The following is a 21,157-nucleotide window of genomic DNA, read 5'->3' on the forward strand; positions in this document are numbered from 1 at the left end:
GGGCTACTTCCCCCACAAAGCGGTGAGCACAGACATAATTTTTGTTCCCTTCTCCCCCTCTTCTACCTTGATAGTGAGAACTAGTGTAGCTGATTTGATTCGTATCTGGAGATGACTGAAGGAATGCAGTTAGCCAAGAAGAGATGATTACAATAAGATGCAACTCTCTTCTAGCATACTTTCTTCTTTTTGAAACTAATGATTCAAATTCTTGCCCTGCTAGGGAGTTCAGCTGATGTGGAAGTGGAGCTCAGATTTGTTCCCAGATTCATCACTGGGAATATAGCCTAAATGATCCAGTTACTTGCGTTGCACAATAGGTAGAGTTTCCATGTGCACAACAGGTATAGTTTCCGTGTGCTCTTCCACATGGGACCCAGTCCTATTTCCATTCATTGATAAAGAATCCACTTTCTTCAGTGTTAAAGATAAGTACCCTGTGCTAAATCCAAGCTACAGAATACTCGGACAAAGAGGAGAACATGTCCTGTCTTGTCAATCAGGCAAGAAGTACAATTATACTTTCTAAAAATTAGGGTACAGCTGGATTGAAAGGAGAACGTGGTCCCCCTGGCCAACCTGGATTCCCTGGAGTACGTGGTGAAAGAGGTTTTCCTGGTCCTCCTGGGATAGGCTCAGCAGGGTTACCTGGTGACAAAGGAGACAGAGGCTTTGCTGGAACCCCAGGTTTACCAGGCCTTCCAGGTAATGCTATATTATGCTTAAATATATATATATATACTTTAAGTGATGCAGCTTATGGAATCACGGATTTAAAATGAAAAGACTTATTAGTTTAGGTCAGTGTTTGATCTCAACAGTATACTTGCAACTGTTTAGGGGCAGCTTTCTTGAAGAGTTTCTTAGGCCAAAGCAGGATGGTTTGGTTCCTCCTACAAACTCTGATTTTCTATGAATTTTCTACAAAAAAATCTTCATAAAAAGTCTGTCATGGACGTGCTGACTAATACTGTTCACTACGTGAAACTTCCTTGTTTGATTTCATCAGTTTACAGACTTAATACATCTTTACATCCACAGGGGCAAAAGGTGAAGCAGGACGAACTGTTCCTCTGCCTGGTCCTCCTGGGGCAGATGGCCTTCCTGGGCCACCTGGTTTCCCTGGACCCCAAGGTACAGTATCCTCTTAATATTTGCTCTGATGATGATAATGGTTCTGTTCCCCAGGAGCTAGGCTTTACCATAACATTTGGCTTTTTTCCTCTTGCAAAGGTGACAAAGGGAATCCTGGGCTACCAGGAAGACCCGGCCTGCCGGGAGAAAAAGGTGCTGTTGGGCAGCCAGGTATAGGATTCCCTGGACCTCCAGGACCCAAAGGTAAGATACAGTTATCCATGTAACTAACAGAGGTGGTGTATCTGGAGTAGGGATGCAGTGTCGTGCAGCCATGGCTGCAGCAGGAAATTTGGGAAGAACCAGTAGCCTCCCTTGTGAAAGGCATGCAAGCACCATGATCAGCATACTCTCAAGGCACACCTGCTTTGTGCAGACATGGGCAGTGTCAAAGCTACTGCCAGAACTGAAAGAGATATAGTATAGTATCTTAGCATAACATCTGAGGTTGGTGAGAGACCAGGTGACCTTGCTGAGAGTTGAGGTCAAAAAGCCATACTGACATAACTATGGTGCTTTTGGGCTAGGGCTAGCAGCTGTGTTGTGTCCCAGGTGACTGGGAATGATTTGGTCAGAATACCAGTCTGTTCAGCATAAGTTTACACTTCTCTGCATGGCCACTGACCTGTCAGGATATGCACATAAGCTTGGTGAGGGTCTAAATGTTCGTATTCAGGTTTGGGATTTTGGGGAGATGTATTTTATAATGCTGCTGCTAATCATTCAGGATTAGATAACCAAGCCTTTGTCAGCCCCCTTCGCCAACCTCTTGTGTCTCTGCCTAATTTATTTCGTTTATTGTAATTACACACACCAGCAAACTGGGAGGATCAGAAAGACTTAAAGAAGAGAAAGGGCAAATCTTTGCCTGTGACCACCTCCAGTTCCTCCTAGAGCAGGACTAGGATGAACAGAAGAGGTCAGCTGCATCTGTAAAAGCTTTGTCGTATGCTCTTTGATGCTAGCAGGAAAGGAATGGTGTATCAAAGATATTTCTTTCAAGGGACCTTCTTGGGGGAATGAAGCTCTGCCCAATGACTTGCCTGGGGCTTAGCCAGTCCAGTTCTGGGGTCCCCAGTACAAGAGGGACATGGACCTATTGGAAAGAGTCCAGCAAAGAGCCACGAAGATCGTTAAGGGATTGGAGACTCTGGCGTATGAGGAGAGGCTGAGAGAGCTGGGACTGTTCAGCCTGGAGAAGAGATCTTATCAATGTGTATAAATACCTGATGGGGGGAGTAAAGAAGACTGAGCCAGACTCTTCACAGGGATGCTCAGTGAAAGGACAAAAGGCAATGGGCACAGATTGAAATACAGGAAATTCTGTTTAAACATTAGAAAAAACTATTTTACTGTGAGGCTAGTCAAACACTGGAACATGTTGCCCAGGGAGGTTGTGGTGTCTCCGTCTTTGGAGATACTCGAAACTGACTGAACGAGGTCCTGAGCAACCCACACTAGTTAAACCTGCTTTCAGCAGGAGGTTGAACGAGACAGTCTCAGGAGGTCCCTTCCAACCTCAACCATTCTGTTAATCTGTGATTTGCCAAAAAGCTGGATTTCTCACTTCCTGAGATCTTCCCTGAGAAAGAAGCTTCATCTCTGATTACAGAGTGTGTGCTGGTGCTGTGAGCACTACCTTTAAGTGATTTGCAGAGTGTCAGATGTATTTTTTCCTGCATTCCCAAAGTGCAGTCCATGGACCTACTGTAGCACACAGACCCTCTGTATGTAACCCACAGAGGGAATTTTAATTGCATGTGTAGGACATGCAATTACACATACATTGGACAGAAAGGTGTTGATTCTCAGATGGATTTTGTTCTGCATCCCTCAGTCTGATGCCCCACCCATAGAGTAGCCCTCTCTGAAGAAGATTTTGGGAACACAGTTTTGCAGAGAGAATGTTTCTAAATGACATGAACCCACAGCAATCACTCAGAATTTATTTCTTCTGGGCAGTCATTTCTCCTCAAAAGCCAAATGCTGCATGCATGAAGGTTAGCATTTGAATCTCTATTGAAGACACTGGCTTTTGGGTGCTGGCATCCCTGTAAATTTGACAGTTGTAAGAGACCAAACAGAACTTTTAAAAAATGTTCCTGTGAGGGTGTGAATAGTTCATTTAGACGCTGAAGAAATGACAGAGGACACTTACAGACAGAGGCACTAATGATGTGAGTTTTGTGTTGTTTTTGTAGGTTTCCAAGGTCAGCCTGGCTCTCCTGGTCAGCCAGGCACTCCAGGAACTCCTGGCCTGGATGGTTTGCCAGGTGCCCCAGGTTTACAAGGTCAAAAAGTAGGTGTCTGCTGTTGTTGGTATTGTTCTTTTCTGTGAGCATCCATGTGTCACAACACCATGTTAACAGGAATCTTTGCGAAGATTCCTCTTTCAGAGAAAGAATAGTTGGCCAGGCTGTTGTGCATCTTATGTTTTCCCCTATGCATGCAAAGAAACAGTGGTTGATATGAATTCTAAATTGCTTACACATCTGTCCTGAAGTTGTATGTTGCATTCTTCCTCTGAGTGGTTTAAATACAGTCAATCAATACATTCTTGGGTTTGATATACAGACTCCTAATCTATTGTGTTTCTGTGGTTAGGGTGAACCTGGAGTAGGTCTCCCAGGCCCTAAGGGATTACCAGGCCCACCAGGCCCAGCTGGTATCCCTGGAGAAAAGGGAAATCCAGGATTGCCTGGCTTACGTGGCGAGCAAGGGTTTCCAGGGATTCCGGGTCAGCAAGGATTCCGAGGTAATGTAGTAGAAAAAATTAAGATATATTTCTGTATTTCTATTTCATTTTAAAGTCGTTCCCCTGCAGATGCAGCAAAAAGTGTATTTGAAATTTAAATCCTACTGGTATCTCAGGATACTGCCCTTTTCCTTCCTCTTTCCTTGTTTTTGCCTTCCAATCACTAGCAGCAAACAGTAGTCCTTCCTCTGAGCCTAGGCAGGAGGTATTACAGCTCAAAATGACTTTTTATTGCCCAAATGCTTCCAAAGCACCTGTCTAGCGTATTCCATGAACCAGATTTCAAATAATATTGGAGGACACTTAGTGTATGTCTCTCTTCTTTCCACACAGGTGACCCTGGTCTCCCTGGCTTGCAAGGTTTACAGGGCTCTCCAGGTGCACCAGGACTAGGCCCGCAGGGATCACCAGGACCTGCTGGACAACCAGGACCCCAGGGACCACCAGGTGAAAGAAAAATACTCTCATGCTGTTGCTTGGGAGTGCATTTTTGGCTTAAATGGATGTTGATGTCAGTAAAGGTGTTGCTCATAAACTGTTGTGGGGGGGTGAGCTCCATGGAGGGGCATGGGAGGGTGTCAGCAACCTCATCCCTTTGGGCCAAAGCTTAGAGCATGTGTGAGGCTTCCTGAGAAAATGCCTGCCCTTTCTTTAGTCTCTCCCAGTGATCATAGGTAATATGTACATGATTCCTGCACTTAGGGAATGAGGAATATTTCTGCTGTCTTCTTACTAGAGAAATTTGCTTTGTGTCTTCATGCCATGTAATTTATGAACCACAGGAGTACATTATAGGTAGGGCACTCCTGTTAATGGTATTTTCTGTGCTGTATTAAGTACTGATCTTTTTCTTCTATTTTTCTTAGGATTTCCTGGAATAAAAGGAGAAAGGGGTTTTCCTGGTATCCCAGGTCTAGATATGCCAGGACCAAAAGGGGATAAAGGTAGCCAGGGCCAGCCTGGAGTACCAGGCTCTGTGGGATTACCTGGCCTGCCTGGACCACAAGGGGCAGTTGGACTGAAAGGATCGGCAGGTAAAGCATTCTTACCTTCAGAAAAGTAACCCTTTGCCTTGGAAACTTGCATCTTTGACAACTGTTTTATTAAATCCTGGTAGCATGCCTTTTCACTCGGTTAGAAATTGATCCATCAAAGAGTCTGAGCTTCAGGGAAACACTTGGGCTGTTATCAGCGAAGCAGCTCCATGCATGTATAACTTTAAACTCATACTGTTTGGTGGATCAAATCCAGCAACTTGCATGAACTAGCCCTTAACCTGTAATAATGGAAGATTGTTCTTCTATGAAGTTTCAGTGACAGAATCTGGTATTAACGGTGCCTTTCTTGATTACAGCATTGTTTACTGTGATTGAATGTTTTAAGGATCTGTCAAACACCTATTACAAGCTTTGTTTTATTCTCCTTTTTTTATGATACTATATTTATTGTTGTTTTCTCCATCAGGCTATTTTAAATTATACCATCCTCTTTGTGCCATTTTTCCTTAAATAGTTCAATCCCTAATGTAATAGGGAGTAAGTCATTCCATTTCTCTTACTTCTTTTATGCTGCTCTGCCATCTTTCTGTTAATCACTTTTTCATTTTGGTTTCAGGAGCCAAAGGAGAAATGGGAGTTATGGGAACTCCTGGATTGCCAGGGTCTCCTGGAGCAGTTGGAGATCGAGGGTTCCCTGGTGAAAAAGGTAAGACCTACTGAGGGATATTTTCTTCGCTTGAAAACTGAATGGCCTAAAATTTCTGCCTGTTTAAAGGGAACCAAACATCAGAATTTGAATCTGTGTATCGGAGTTTTTCATTTTGCTAGCTCATCTTTGTCTAGGTAGCTCTGTATAACTAGAATGCAGAGCACAGCAGATAGTGACAGCTAATGGAGACACAGTTGTTGCCACAGTTAGTGCACCGGAGGGGCCTACAAACTCCACTCAAGAGTGTGTGGGACTGCTGAAGATTACACAGTGATGACACACATTGGCTGGAACAGCTGACTGTGGCACATCAGAGGCCTCAAGCCAGACAAAACTCCAGAGGGAGGCCACTGTCCAGGTCTTGGGCTTCAGGGAGTGCCCAGTGCCTCTTCCTGGAGCTGGGACTGGGTAGGGGTGTCCTTACCTGTGGGAGAAGTGTTCTGGTTAAAATACTGAGTTGCCAGGTGAATGGAGCTGCAGGAGGAGGCAAAAAGACTGTACACCATCAGGGAGGATGAACAGGAGATTGACAGGATGACCTGGAGAGAAAAAAGCCAGAGCTCCACAATGTGGAGGGACAGTTAAAGACTAGTCCCCAAGGAGTGGTGGATGGAGACTCCCATGATGGGGAAGGCTTGGGAGCCAGTGACTTCTGGCAGTAGACCAAAGGCTCATTCTCCACATGAGGATCTGCAGCTTCAGAACAGGTATAGTGCCTTGGGAACCAGTGAGGATGAGAAACAAGACCCATCAGGGAGGCATAGGAGCCAGATGAGCCTGAACTAAGTGTCGGCATGAAGAGAAAAATTACGATCATAATTATTGGAGACTACTTCTCATGGACTTGCTCAATCTGCCAACCTGATTTTGTGAGGTTTTCTGCGTATCCTAGGCCCAAATCTGGGATGTTGCAGAGGAACTACCAAGGTTCATCCAGCCTTCAGGGAAAAAAGGAAAAATAAGGAAAAAAATTTACTATAGGGGTGGTCAGACACTGGAACAGGTCCCCAGAGAAAATCTGTCCCTGGAGATATTCAAAACTTGACTTGAACAGGTACCCGAGCAACCTGCTTTAATTTGGTCATGCTTTGAGCAGGGGGTTGATCTAGATGACCACTGGAGCTCCCTTTCAACCTTAATTATTCTATTCTCTGATAACACATTAGCCTGAGCATCTATTTGTGCTAGAGATACCTGGATAGAGACACATTTGTTCTGTCTTGAGAGAGCTGTCTAACAGGCATGAAACAAGTAATTCTCTGTGGGTTTCTCTTGCTCTCCCTTCCCACTGACTGTAGGGAGAGACAAGACGCCAAACCTCTAAACAGTTAAGATGTCATGAGTCTAATCTGTTTGGGAATTGCTAGCTCAATAATCTATTAATTTCACCTCACATGAAAGGCACATGGAAACCAGAGTCTTGGGTTAAAGAGTCAGAGTTAGAATGTTAAAGGTGTATTCAAACTAGGAAAGTTAGTATGAGTTAGCAAAGTAAACCATAGGAAGTGCCTTCATTAGGTTTTATTGGCTAGCTAGTATGTTAAAATGATAACCAATAATACCTTTAATTATTAATTATTGCTGTGTTAAATATCAATGTAGTGGATTTTGTTAATAGATGTCATAGTAGATTCATAAAGGAATCTGTTTAACAGATGGGAAACTGGAGTAGGAAGCAGTGAAGTGATTCATGGGAGGTTCATCAGCTGGCCATTGTAAGGGTAGGAATAAAACCTGAGACCAACCTTGGTCCTCTCCAATGCACTTCTTCTGTCTTGCATATGGATATCAACATTTTAAAATATACCTTTTTTCCTACTGAAGACAAGTCTGGAAATAACCAAATACAGACAGTATGTTTGACTTAAGGAATATTTTATGTTGAGTATGTCCCCTGTAAGGTAGAAACAATGTAAGTTAGAAGGTCATATCCTAGGAGCAGGAGTTTGGACACTGAACCAGGGTTTTTTGCTCCATTTTTCAACAAAACAAGGGTTTGCTAGGTCAAAGGATGCTTTAGATATTACTCCCAGAAATAGAATATTTGAAGTTATAAAAAGCCAGCAGGAAGGACTTAATTAAACCCTTCGTATAGTGCCCTCTATTTGAACTCTTTTGGATAGTTAAAGATAGCCAGTTTAAAAGGCTTTAGAAAGATCATCATCTTATAGCATCTATAGCATTATTTTTCTGTAATGAAGTTCTCCCATGTGAAAATTCAGCTTGATATATCTGATGGAGGGAAGCTGCTTCCTATCCCTATTGTTTTTGGAGGGCCTAAAACTAATGTGTGTGAAGTGGAAAAAAAGATTCACATTTTTTGGTAGAGCTATTGTGAATTCCTGATCTAAAAAAAACTTTATATGAGATAAATGAGATGCTCCAGACCATGGTATGCCATGCTCAGAGTTTGAATAAATAGCTAATTTCATTTGTTAATGTCTACTAAATATTTTTGCAAAGTTTTATATGCCACTGTAATGTTCTGTGCTATTCTCTTATAGGTAGCCCAGGTTTCAAAGGAGTAATTGGACCTCAAGGTGATCCTGGTGTCAAGGGAGATAAAGGTGAAGTAGGTCTCCCGGGAAAACCTGGAAGCATGGATGGCATGGACATGGTTAGTCTCAAAGGCCAAAAGGGAGACCAAGGAGAAAAAGGTAACTTTAGTCTCTAACTATGTATAAGTGTAATTAGTGGTAATATACTAATGAGAAGCAGTGCTTTGACTTCAGTTATACCTTGGTTTTAGAAAACAGCTTTTAAAAAAACAAGATTAAAGAACTTCACACAACAAATCCAGATATTTTCCCAGGCTCCTTCAGCTCCATAAACACAAAGATCAATCACAAACACAAAGGGTTCTGGTTTAAATGAAGAAATTCAATTTCCCATTTTAAAATCTGTTTTTCTCTCTTGCATCAGAAGACTCTCTCAAAAGAGAAGAAACTTTAAAAGTAGCAATTAGAACTTTCTGGAAGAGAAAAGCTGCCTTTCATGTATGGTGGAAATACTGTTGTTGCTCTGAAGACCAACAGATATCGTAAGAACAAGTGGACAGCTTTTTTGGCACACAGATGATTCTTTAGGACCTGAAGAAATTTCAGAAGAGAGTCACATGTATGACACTCATACCTAAAGATTAATTTTTTAAGATTTGAAATATCTTGAAATGTACAGGAGGATGGCAGTCAGTTTCTATTTAGAAACTTAATGGTGGTGAGGATATTAATTTTTTTCAGACAGTGTGTTCTTCTTAGATACTTTTGCACTATTGTATGAAAATTTAGTTAAGAGCTTTGTCTCCCCTGTTTTTCTTTTGAAAGAAGAAAACCAGTTTATTTCTATATATTTTTATTATTTGTCCTTTTTTATTACAATTTGCTTTTTCATGAAAAAGTGACATTTTACATTTTGACAGTTTTATATTTTCACACAACAATGACTGAGTTTTTGAATAAATGGTAACTGATTTTTCATAAAGATAGAAGTGTAGGGCTGAAAGGAACCCAGTGAGGTCATGTAGTCTTCCATTTCCCTAATCCAAATCCATCAGCCATTCATTGTGTATTGTATTTTCTGAAATCATTATCCTTCTTGTTACCTTTTCTGAATTCTCCCCAGTTTGGCTGCATCCTTGTTAGAGCGCACTCCACTGAAACAAGGGAAGTACTCCAACTCAGGCCCTGCTAGAATGAGATTTGTCTTTTTTGAAACAATATCCTTCTCAGTTTGTGATTAGCTATAATCCTTGGTCCTTTTCTTGTGGACTTCTGCCTATGCAGTTGTTCTTTATTTTGCATTCATACTTTTGACTTCTCCTTCCCAAATATGTAGTGTATTCCACTTTTTGAATTTCATACTGTTGATTTCTGGCCTTCTCACCAATTCGTGAAAATCTTTCTGCAGTCTAATCCTGTTCTCCTTTCAACACTTCCCAGTTTAGTGCCATCCATAGATTTTATCAGTTTATTCTCTGTTGGGCATAGGACAGAACACTTGGGATTCCTTGCTAGTGACAGAGAATCACCAATAACTACATTTCACTGAATTTAAACTGTGGGAACAGGAGAGTTTCCTGGTCTAGATATCCATTTTGTCCAGGTCCTGGGCTACTTGTCAGAACGAAGTGTAGGCCTGTGTGTCCTGGTTTGGTCTCAAAGAAACCTAGGCAGGTGGGTAGGAAGTATCTCCCAGTTTGGACAACCCAGGGCCAGGGACTATGAGAGAGGGCAGGAGCACGCGGGGAGGAGAGACACTGAGGAGTGCATCCATCCCTAAGCTGAGATGCAGTTTCTGAGAGCACTTTTGTAGTTGGTGAGGGTCCCTACCTGTAATGATTTAATCTAGATTGTATTTTTCTCATTTATTTATGATCTTGATATATGTGGTGGTGTGAAAAGCCTTAAGACAAATGCATATAGGCTGTTTTTCATCCCTTTCTTACCTACTAGTGGCCCGTAGACTGACTGGTTGACAATTAGTTTTATTTCCTTTAAAGAAATCAAAGTTAGGCACACTGGTCACACATACACAAAAAAAAAAAAAAAAAAAGCCTATGCTGACAAATTCAACTGGTTAATTTCTTTGGTATCTAGCTCCTTTACCTCTCCAGCACTAATAACGTTTGCTTGCAAACATGTGTGACCTCCCTGTCCTCTCCTGAGCACACACAACCTGCAGGTTAGCCTGGCTCACACAGTCCTGAAGGCTAGGTTCGAAGCAGACCCCGACCTGCAGACTTCTGCCTGTGTTCTCCCCATCTCATCCTCTTTACCCCAAGGATACTCAGCAGCTATAGAGAAAAATTAATCTAGCTATATTCCAGAACTTTCCGGTTCTGCTAACTGCCTTCATCTCTCTAGGCATGAATATCACAGTAATGTTTTAAAAAGCTTCTAAAATATAAACCCTGTAGAAAAGGCACCATATTTTTTTGTGGAAAATTGTCATTGATGTTTAATGAAAAATTTTGGTTTCTGGACATTTGGAGATTTTTTGGAATAAATCCTCTTATAAACATTCAGCTAACTGTCTTCAGTAACCTATTGTTCAGCATCTAGATGCAACACTAACAGAAGGAGTTATGACTGAAAAACTTGGATATTACAGCTGGACAAGAGGCATGCCACAGATGGAGCCTTCTGGAATGATGAAGATGCTTTAACATTAAAGAGAACTTGGGATTCACCAAATTTCTGCCTGTGAACTGGTTGTTCATGCACATATTCCCTGGTAGCTGCTTAGCAAAACAATCAAATCAGTCATTTCTGTTAACACTTGATATTGTCTGGCACTTCAAAAGCAGCTAATTAATCTAACTCAAACACATGCATCATTTTCAATGCATTGAGTTTCTTTCAAAGAGGCAACTTGCCTTGTAATTTGCACAGACAACTGCAGAATTGTAGTAGTTTGCAGTCTTACTTCAACACTGGTTTTAGTGACTGGAAAGCTGGTGTTCTGCTCAAGTCTTTGCAGTGCTGTGGTACAATGTATGAAGCTTGAACTCATCCATTGTTCGGTAAAGAGAAGCAACGGATAAAAATTTAACTAGAAGGAGTCTCCAATTACACTGCATTACAATAAAATTTGATAAAATTCATCTCACCACTTTTGTGTTCTTGGTGTCTAGGGGACCATGGAGCAACAGGAGAAAAAGGGTTACGTGGGGAGTATGGACAACCAGGAATTCCAGGGAAGGATGGTGAACCTGGTACTCCAGGTCATCCAGGTAGGCCTGAAGCTATCAACAGAAGGAATGTTTGTGAGGTGTTTTCAACCATGGTAACTAATGGGACTTTAAATTTCCCCACTGTCCATAGGACCAAAAGGTGATCAAGGGCCCCCGGGGTACCCAGGAGATCCAGGAATTCCAGGACAAAAAGGATCAGTTGGTGAAATGGGTTTGCCAGGTACTGAGAGCTGGGAATTTTTTATTTTAGCTTTCCTCAAGTTAATGTGGAGCATTATGAGAGACTTTATAGAGTATTTGTTGGTGTAGCTCTCTGACAGTGTTGTGCGGTTTGCAGTACCTGAAATTAGGGCTTTGGGGACATTGCTATTTCAATCCTACTATGATATCCAAATAAATCACATAAAATGTTTTCCTAAATTTGTGAATTCTGCAGTCAGGTGTAAAAAGGTACTTTGGACATCTAGAAGAAGGCCCATATATATAATCTGTGTATATGGTGCAAGCAAGCGGTTTTTCAGGTGATATCTGCCTGCCTGTCTGTCTGTCTCTTTGTGCCAGTGTGGGAACTGCATTAAGCTTCTTGTGTACTTTCTCCCTTCTGAATAATTTGGTGAGTTCCTATATATCACGTGTTAACTACAAACTCTAGTGCTCTTGGAAGAGTGCTGTTGGGGACAGAGGAAATAAAGAATAGAATGAGAAGAACCTCCATTTCAATGTGGAGACTTTGTCTTCATTCAGATGACCTTGTGCCTAGCATATTTAGGAAATCAAAGACAGGTGGTAAAGAGGGACAGAAGATCTGCTGCAGCAAAATACCTTTGTCACTGTATTCCTCTTAGAAGTTGTTCAAATTAGCACATACTTTTATTCAAAGCATATTTTTAGCAACACCTCTGTTTTCTAAGAATCCAAGATTACCACCTTCTTTTATCTGGAAAGCTTGTCTTCCTGTAAAGAGTGCCATTTAGGGGGTGAATCTCAAAAGTTAAATTACTTCCTATTGTAGTGAGTTATATTGTTTTTTCTAGCTCTGAGTAGCTAAGACAGCACTAAAAAGCATTTTCAACACTGCTAAGTTACCACTAGCTCTGATGCACCCATTTTTCTTTTTTCTTACTAGGAACACCTGGAGAAAAAGGTCTGCCGGGAATTCCAGGTTCACCAGGCACACCAGGGTTCCCTGGCCAAAAAGGTGAAAAAGGAGACAAAGGAGCAGCAGGTTTTCCTGGAATTGGCTTTCCAGGATCTCCTGGTGAGAAGGTATTTAGACCCCTAAGGATAAAATTGTCTTATCTCTAGAGAGTACCTGATTCTAGAAGATGCTTTGGCCATTAAACTATTTTGTTATATTTTCTGTTAGGCTGGTTTAAATACCTGAAGAGAAACTTGAACTGCATGCATGTGCACAGTCTTAGATGCATTCTGTTTGGTGGCAGCATTTTCTCCAGGGCTTTGATTTATCCTGTCTTTTCAGAATAGACTAATTTACATTGCTGGAAATGTGAGGAAGGGAAGAACTCTTAAAAATGCTAAGTAAATACAGTGAAAAAGACTTTTTACAAACGGAGCAAATTATCACACTGAAATATTGTTTCTGTATTTTTACAGAGATATTGGGAAGACGAAAAAGACTACAAAATGCTCAGACATTACAGAAAAGAGAACTGTATTAATACTGTCTATAAAGTTAATTCCATCTCTGATAGTATTCTAATAGGATTCTCATTTGTTTCACATTCCTTTTCCTAGTCGTACCATGACAGTAATCCTGAATTTATAAGTAAAAAATTATAAAAATAAAACTTATTAATCTGGTAGCAAATTTGCTGAAGACTTAAAAAAGATTTTTTTTTTTGAAGATGATTAAGTGTAATAAATAATTTATGAAGCCAGTTTGGAAAAGCCTTTGTAAAAACCTTCAGAAAAATGCATAGAAGACTTCTCATTCTCATATATAGTTAGATGTTATTGAGCAATTGCTAGAAAAGCCAATATTTCTGATAATGGAATTTAAGGCTAAATTTAATCCTAAATTACTTTGATTCTAAATGAAAAAAGAATTAAATTCTTTATAAATCTGATGGATAAGGGGAGGTGACACCTACTGTTGCAGACACAAAATGCTGTTTCAGCACTAATATGTGGATTTTTTAATGTGTGCTACTTCTTCTAGGGAGAACCGGGAAGAACAGGTAGTCCAGGCTTATCTGGAGAGAAGGGTGAAAAAGGTAGTGCAGGACTTCCAGGAATGCCGGGTTCCCCAGGTCCCAAAGGATCCCCTGGCATGGCAGGATTTCCAGGCAAGTGTTTATGCTTCAGTAAAAAAATAAATTGCAATGAAAAATTAATAACAGACTTATACCAAATATCCAGCATGTAAACCCATATCTTCCTGCTTTCTTTAGGAAGCCCAGGTCGCCATGGAGAAAAGGGTGAAAAAGGACTTCCTGGCTTAAGTGGCATTCCAGGTTTAAAAGGAGAACCAGGTAGAAAAGAGACATAAAACACCAAATGCTTCTTAAAGTACTCTTCACTACTGAGTGGTGGCTAAAACAAATACTGTGGCCTCCTAGATTCATTTTGGCTTGAATATACCTTGTTATGCTTGTTCATTTCTCAAGTGAAAAAACATTCTGCTGTTTCTCAGGTAAATCTGAGTCAGTGTTGTGCGGGGCTAGTACTTCTTTTGCCCTATTTGTAGAAGAGGTTTTACCATCTTCAACAAGACTTGTTATTGCTGTAGCCATTAGTTATGTTGGTTTTGATTGCATTTAAAACCAGTAATGTTGATCCATGAGACTCAAACCTGAATCACCACATTTAGCATCATTACATGGATGTTAAAGAGTGAATGGGATAGGGAGGAAAGTAGCTCCGCTGCTGTCATGGCTATAACAGCATTTTGTACCCTTGTGTACCTTGTGTTAGTTTACTGGCTGCTGGACACATCATCTCGTTGGACACAGGCTGTGCTGTTCATGAGGCTTTGCTGGATTTCCTACCCTCTAACCTCACTGAGATTCATGATTACTAGCCTATGCAAAATCCGCAATGCTTAAGCCCCATCTCACACTGATGTAATTTAGAAGTAACATCAGAGAAAAGCCAGACTGCAGTCATTATGCAGTAGTTGCTTGACATCTGTGGGAGCAAAAGCCTAAGTTAAGCTTTTCTTTAGGGAAAAACGTGTAAAAAAAAAAGTCTGATGATTCATAGCTGAAATGAAAATGGCAATGATTTTTCAGGTGAACCGGGTCTTCCGGGTCCTGTTGGTTCCATTGGACAGAAAGGTGAACCAGGTTATGATGGGATTCCTGGTGCAGCTGGTGCAAAGGGTGAACAAGGTACTGTGACTGTCATGTTACATTTATGTGGTACAAAAATGCACAGAGAGGGTTTTGCTGGGAGAAGGATTTGCTGGTTTTGAGGTACTTTGGACTGGAACATTACAAAATGAAATTAATAGAGTGTCTTGCAAACTACTGACTGTCATCCATCATTATAAAGCTGAGCATTTTGATGAGCAAAAACTGTGCTTAATCAGTATAATCTTGAAAGAATTTCTTTTGCAAAAGCTGGCAATACTTTAAAGGATTGGCATATTTTGGAATGTGTTTCCCTTTGCAAGTTGGCTGTGAAATAATGGAGTGGGCTTGTTTTTTCTTAGGGTAGGGTTTTCAGTCATACCGGACCCATTGTGCTAGATACAATGCCAATACATAATGAAGACAGTCCCTGCCCTAAAGAGCTCTTGCTTAGACCATTTATTTAGATTTTGTATTTTCCTAATAGAGTTTTGCTCATTACAGCTTAAATGTAACTACTGGCCTGTCTTCTCATTTTTGCTACCTCTATATTATAGGTCTTCCTGGTAGAGGACTTCCAGGATTTCCGGGTGCAAAGGGAGATAAAGGTAAAACACCTTTTTAAACAAGCAGCTAACCTCCCTCCCAACATGCTTAAACATAATTCTGCAATTCAGACATACTTTCTACATCATTCTTTTACCTGCTATACCTTTTCATAGCAGGCAGAAACTCTGAGAGGCTCAAATACTAATTTCTGTTACAGTGGCAGCATCTTGGACATGAATTAGATATGCCCTAACATAGGTAATTATTCTTAGTGTGGAATTTACTGCAAGCTCTGCTGTGATGAGGTAATATAAATAACTCCCCTATTTGTGTGCTGTGCTTTTGAATTCCAAATATTTCTGTTTCCCTACTAATTTTGCAAAATCAAAGTCTAGTGAGGCTCCATGCACTAGATAGCTAAAGATAGTGATTTTGTGGCCAGAGTACTGCAGTAATTAATTTACCTGAGTCTGTTGTGCAGTGCAAATGGAAATCATATTCACTGCTAAAACTGTTACTCTTTATAGCTCAGTAGAGCATGTCTAAACTGCACAGGAGCATGGTGCAGAGATGCCAAAAGTAGCAGAGATCAAAGGAGGTCTTACTGAAAACATTCTTTTCCTGGACTCAGAACTTACTAGCTTGGGCACAGGCACATAGTTATTACAGTTTCAAGACCAGTTTTGTGCTTCACAAAGTGTGTCACTATACTATGCTGTGAGAATGTCTTGATTGGCTCAAGCCAGAGCTTGCTCAAGGTGTCTGTATGCACCATGCTCCATTTTATGAAGTAGGTATTTCCTAGAGAGTAGAGTACAATAGATACAGTACTGAAGATACATCAAACTGCTACTGATAAAGGACATTATATTCAATTAAAGGAGTTTCAATTTTAAGCATCCAGAAAACAAAAATGATTCAACTAGTCCACCTATAGAATTAGTATGATATGACAGTTTTTGGTGAGCTTATATAGCTTGAAATGTCGGTGTCCTCACTGCACTCATTTGTTCTTTAAATTCGGGAGACTCCTGTGGACAATCAAAAGTGATGAACCAGAATTTTAGAATATCTTTTATTTATCCTCTTAGAATAATTAACAGTCATGAAATTGCTGAGAAAGTTGTAAAGTTAGAGAATTATTTTAATAAGCAAATTTTCTAAATATAGCTCAATAATGCATGTAAAATGCTAGATTATGAGAGCATTTTTACCACTCTACGCATCTCATTTTGTCAGCACAGCTCTTTTTAAAATACTTGATTTTAGAGTAAAGAGATATTTAACTCACATCATTTGCATTCCAAAAGTATTGTAGTTCCAAAAAGAGAGTCCAGAATTTAAAGGCCTGGTTTTGTTTAAGCAAAAAGCAGGGAAAGTGTGGTTTTTACCTTCTATTTCTTTTATTATTCTTTCTCATACTAGGTAATCTGTATTCTTTTTGCTCAGTCATGATATAAAGTTCAACTAAATTGTAAAAGTTTGCTATTTGTACAAGCTTGAAAATAAGTACTAAGTGTTTAAATCTAGATCTTAGTAAATATATTCCCTTTTTCTCCAGGAACAAGCCCTGTTGTGCTTACTCAGGTAAAACATCCATTATTCGGATGTGACAATGATAGTTGTAATGGAGCAAGGATTTGGGGGCTTTGTTCCTTGGGAAAAGGCTGATAGAAAGATGTTGAATGTTCATCCATTTTTGCAGTGAATGAAAATACCCAGGTGATCAGCTTAACTCACAAAAGATTTATCAGTTGGACTATTCTTTTCCTCTTGCTTTATGTCACAGAGTGAGAATAATAGTTTTCCAAAAGAATTGCATTTGTTTCTGAATATATAGGCAAGATCAGTATTTTCTTAAGGATTAAAGCTTACTGTGGGTGAATAATAAGGCAGAAGGTTTTGGTGATGGTGATCCTTTCTCTAATCATGTTTTGGGGGTTGTTTCACATCTTAGGTGCAAAAGGTGACGTGGGTTTTCCAGGATCCCCAGGGAGTCCAGGGATCCCAGGTCTGAAAGGAGAACCAGGATATGCAGGTCCACCAGGCCCTAAAGGCAGCCAAGGTCTTCCTGGACTACCGGGAAGTGCGATGGAGGGACCTAAGGGAGACAGAGGACCCCAAGGCCAACCTGGCCTTCCAGGTAATTCTTTATCTTTAGAATTAAGGTACTGCTGTTAATCAAAGCTCATCTAAATTGATTAATAATATAATCAATATTGCATGTTCTTGCTTATCCTCTCTTCTCAGAGATCAGAGAAAGCTTTTTCTTCATGGATAGTTTGGCATTGTGTCCTAGAATATACTGATTTTATGTCTTCTGGCAGTTGATTTTGTCCAGAGTCTCCCTGACATTGAGAAGTTTGCCTCCTGTTTCAGTGTGTTTCTCTCTGGGCTTTATTTACTGTTTTTGGACAGCCATGGCTTGATGTTGCTATTTTCTAGAGTCTTGATGTATTTAAAAATGGTCCAGTGTGGCCTTAACTTGGCAGTGGCACTGTGCTAGGGGTGACGAAAGCAGAGCAGAGATACAATATGTTTGTAGCATGTTCACATGAGAACATACAGTGCATTTGCTCTGTGCATGCAGAAATCCCTGCGTCATTTTCCATCAAGCCAATAGTAATAAATGGTAAAAGTCCAGTCAGAAAGGGATTCCTATGCACCTCCCTGCAACAGATTCTCCTATATATTTTCTTGAAACACTGTTACGGTAATTACTTTGGTTCTGCCCATCTTTAGTTTGAGCCAGCTGGTCCTCCACAAGGTACTGCTCTTCTATAGAAGAAAAAATTTGCCACTAAATCCTGTCTCATCCTTCTGGTTTATAGGTTTACCAGGTCCAACAGGGCCACCAGGACCCCCAGGACTTAAAGGGGCCAAAGGAGAACAGGGGAGCGATGGCTGGCCTGGGACCCCTGGGGGTCCGGGAGTCAAAGGTGACCCAGGATTCCAGGGCTTGCCTGTAAGTTATTTCCATACACTCTCCAGAGTCACTCAAGCACTGGTTCTTCTAGTTAATGGATATATTAATCATAGATATTTGTCTTTCAAAATAATGATACTTAATGCTCAAAGTCCCTTTGGACTCACTGCTGATGATGTAAAGTCAGTTTCAAAACATTTCAATTCTCTCTTTTTAAAGGCTACCTACCAATAAGCCCCAGTGAGCTAATGAACTTTTTAGAAATTTATAGATAGTGAGTGGTAACACACAACACCAACAATATAATTTACAGTGTATTAACAGTGCAGGATGCCTGCAGCACATCTATAAATCCTGCAAATGCATTAGTAGTTAATTTTAAAGGTTGCATATTTCACAATAAATTGCTTTCTGAAAATACCTGAACTGTTTGGGTATGATATGAAACCTCTCAAATAAAGTGCACTTTCAGTACTGTCAGTGATGTAATATAGCTGTTGTTTTAGAAATACAAACAGGTAATGCTATTAATACATTGTCATAAATTATTCATCTAAAGTGGTCCCTTTTTTGTGTACTGGGGAGAGTGAGGTAAAATAGGACAGTCATCTGGAGTAGTTGATCTGCTATACTTTCTCACAGAATGTCTGCCTTCTTTTTCCACACTGAAAAATGCACTTCACATTTTAACTTTTAATTTCCTCTTTCCTACTAAGAAAATAATAATAATAATAATAATAATAATAATAATATATGGAAGAAAGGATAAGAAAGGAGGTAGGTTCCTGTACACAATTCTTAGTCTGCAGGAAGAAGGGAGACTCAGGGAGAAGGTCCTGATGTGAGATGCAGGATACTGATAGTGGACTTAGAAGGCCAGATTCTTGATAATGCAGAGACCATCTGCATCCTTTCCTGCACCCAGGAGTCACTTCCCAAAGACATTAAGGATTTGCTTGAGTGTTTTGACGTTGGATCTTAGCTATGTCTTTTGATCATTAAGAGCATCATATCATAACAGCTTTGAAGGTGGTAAATTTCAGAATAACATTCCAGTATAATTTAAGAATAATTTAAGAATTTGAAGTATTTCTGTAGAGAGCTTAATTTCTATAACATAGGAAATTCCAAAGCTTTTAAAATTTTGGTATTCCAGTCTACAACTGTTTGTTCATTTGTTTGTTTTTTAAGAATAGGAATGCCAAAGGATTTTGTAAATTATTTAGTAAAGGAATTTTCTTTCTTTCCTCCTCTTGTGTTCCACATTATGTTGTATAGGGGACTGTCACTGCCATATTGCTTTAGACTTGGGTTAGCAGTTAGTCAGCAGGAAAACTAAGCTCTACTTAAAAGCTTTTAGCAGATGAGCTGCAACAGACAAAAGAAGGATGTTGGCAGTCAGTTAAGTGACTATTTACAGCATCTTTTGAAATATGGGCTTGGTTTTCCTTTAAGTGAGGCATTATGAACTTGTTATAATTGATTTCAGTGGAGTAGTTCTTTTATAATAGTGAAGGTAGAAGAAAGATCATGTGTTGTATATGAAGTATTTAAGTCCTAGAGCATTTTAGCCCTGTAGAAAAGTCAGAATCTTCAATGGTCTGTGAATCACTGAGTACATTTAATTTCACTCCACATGTGAATGTAGAAGTTTTAAACTCTGCTGTGGTTTACATTTACCACATTTTATTTTCTACCTAGCATCCGTCTACTGGGGGTACACGGAAATGAGTATTTTATTTGCTGATATTTGTGCTTACTGATGGTTTTCATCACACTGTGTTTTGTTGTTGAAGACCATTTTATTAGCTGTGTTGTTAGCGAGACACCTTTTTTTGGTGCAGTATTTTTGTAGGACAAAAAGTAGTTTTGTACAAACAAAGTATGAAACTTGTTTCTGTAACAAAACCTTCTCACCTAATCATGGTAGAGAAGGACCATTCCTTAAACTCAATGTCTTGTCTCTCATGTTGAAAATATTCTTCACAGGTTTCCAAAACTACACAGCCTATTTGAGAGTGATATCATAATAGTATAGGATAACTTGAACTTCACTTTTTCTTTTATGCAGGGTAGTCCAGGTTTACCAGGAGATATTGGTCAAAAGGGTGATTTAGGACCTCCAGGAGTTCCAGGCGTTCCAGGTGAGAAAAAATATATGTTATATTTATGCAAAGTAGACAAAGGTGGCTTTTTTGTCTCCTTCTCCTCTTAAAAAAAATTCTCAAAAAATGTTAACTCCATGTTCCAAAGTAAATGAAAGAGGAAATTGAAAGCTGCATCAAAAAGTATAAAAGTTTTTTTCCCAATATTTTTTGCCTCCTCCGTGTTCTCCTGCTTTGCCAAGTGTAAGTGTGCATTTGGTTTAAAAGATGGGTGTAAAATCAATCATCTGGACATTGCCAGTCAAGAATCTTCAGAATTTTCTTGAGAGAGGGAGAAGCAAGTGTTACAGCTATATTTGAGGACTCACAACTTCCATTCATCATCACTGCTGACCAAATAACTGTTATCGTCAACATCACATACATGAAAACACTATAGTATAAAAAAATGCAGTTGTTAATAGAAAAAAATTAATTATTCTGGTTTAGATATTTAAGAGAAATTTGTCTTCAGTTCACATCTTGCTCCTGCAGACAGTGGAAAACTACTTCTGTGAATAAAGTCATGGCCCTTAAATGATCATGGGAACATATATGATTGTTCTGTATGCATCATTCCAAACCAAGAAATTATTGAATTTTCATGCAAAGATTTCCTTTGACTTCAGGTCCAAAAGGATCTCCTGGCTTCCCAGGTCTTAAAGGAGAGCGAGGTGACCAAGGTCTTCCTGGATCTAAAGGTATAATATAATAATATAAATGTGCTTTTTTTCCCAAATTTTGTTGTTGTTAAAAGTGTTATTTGTGACTAATCAATAGCTATCTCCCTCCTCCTTTTATACAGTGTAAAAAGGTAGCAGCAGTTCAGGCAGAAGGGCGCGCGAAGGAACCTTTGTTTCTGTTCCCTGTGGTGTAGGTTTCCTCAGGTACGGTCGTGACACGCCGCACAGCGCGTTCCCCAGTGGCTGTTGGAGTTGC

The 21,157-nt window shown here is 39.9% G+C and overlaps 1 protein-coding gene across 1 annotated transcript in view; it reads left to right on the forward strand.

Moving 5' to 3' along the window:
- COL4A1 (collagen type IV alpha 1 chain) overlaps window positions 1-20,919 on the forward strand; it is a gene marked incomplete at its 3' end in the record, with an annotated part of 43,204 nt that extends 22,285 nt beyond the window's left edge. Inside the window, exons 24-43 of the mRNA XM_026058181.1 lie at window positions 537-705; window positions 1,042-1,134; window positions 1,234-1,338; window positions 3,336-3,433; window positions 3,739-3,889; window positions 4,223-4,336; window positions 4,756-4,923; window positions 5,504-5,593; window positions 8,101-8,253; window positions 11,229-11,327; window positions 11,419-11,508; window positions 12,415-12,554; window positions 13,468-13,598; window positions 13,704-13,780; window positions 14,540-14,638; window positions 15,157-15,207; window positions 17,106-17,291; window positions 17,980-18,113; window positions 20,146-20,218; window positions 20,848-20,919. Of these exons, the coding sequence (XP_025913966.1) occupies window positions 537-705; window positions 1,042-1,134; window positions 1,234-1,338; window positions 3,336-3,433; window positions 3,739-3,889; window positions 4,223-4,336; window positions 4,756-4,923; window positions 5,504-5,593; window positions 8,101-8,253; window positions 11,229-11,327; window positions 11,419-11,508; window positions 12,415-12,554; window positions 13,468-13,598; window positions 13,704-13,780; window positions 14,540-14,638; window positions 15,157-15,207; window positions 17,106-17,291; window positions 17,980-18,113; window positions 20,146-20,218; window positions 20,848-20,919 (2,293 nt within the window). The remainder of the gene's footprint in view (window positions 1-536; window positions 706-1,041; window positions 1,135-1,233; window positions 1,339-3,335; window positions 3,434-3,738; window positions 3,890-4,222; window positions 4,337-4,755; window positions 4,924-5,503; window positions 5,594-8,100; window positions 8,254-11,228; window positions 11,328-11,418; window positions 11,509-12,414; window positions 12,555-13,467; window positions 13,599-13,703; window positions 13,781-14,539; window positions 14,639-15,156; window positions 15,208-17,105; window positions 17,292-17,979; window positions 18,114-20,145; window positions 20,219-20,847) is intronic.
- Between the last annotated feature and the right edge of the window lie 238 nt (window positions 20,920-21,157).

Source organism: Apteryx rowi, unplaced genomic scaffold (genome assembly GCF_003343035.1).
Source record: "Apteryx rowi isolate R43461 unplaced genomic scaffold, aptRow1 scaffold_1439, whole genome shotgun sequence".
Lineage (NCBI taxonomy): Eukaryota > Metazoa > Chordata > Aves > Apterygiformes > Apterygidae > Apteryx > Apteryx rowi.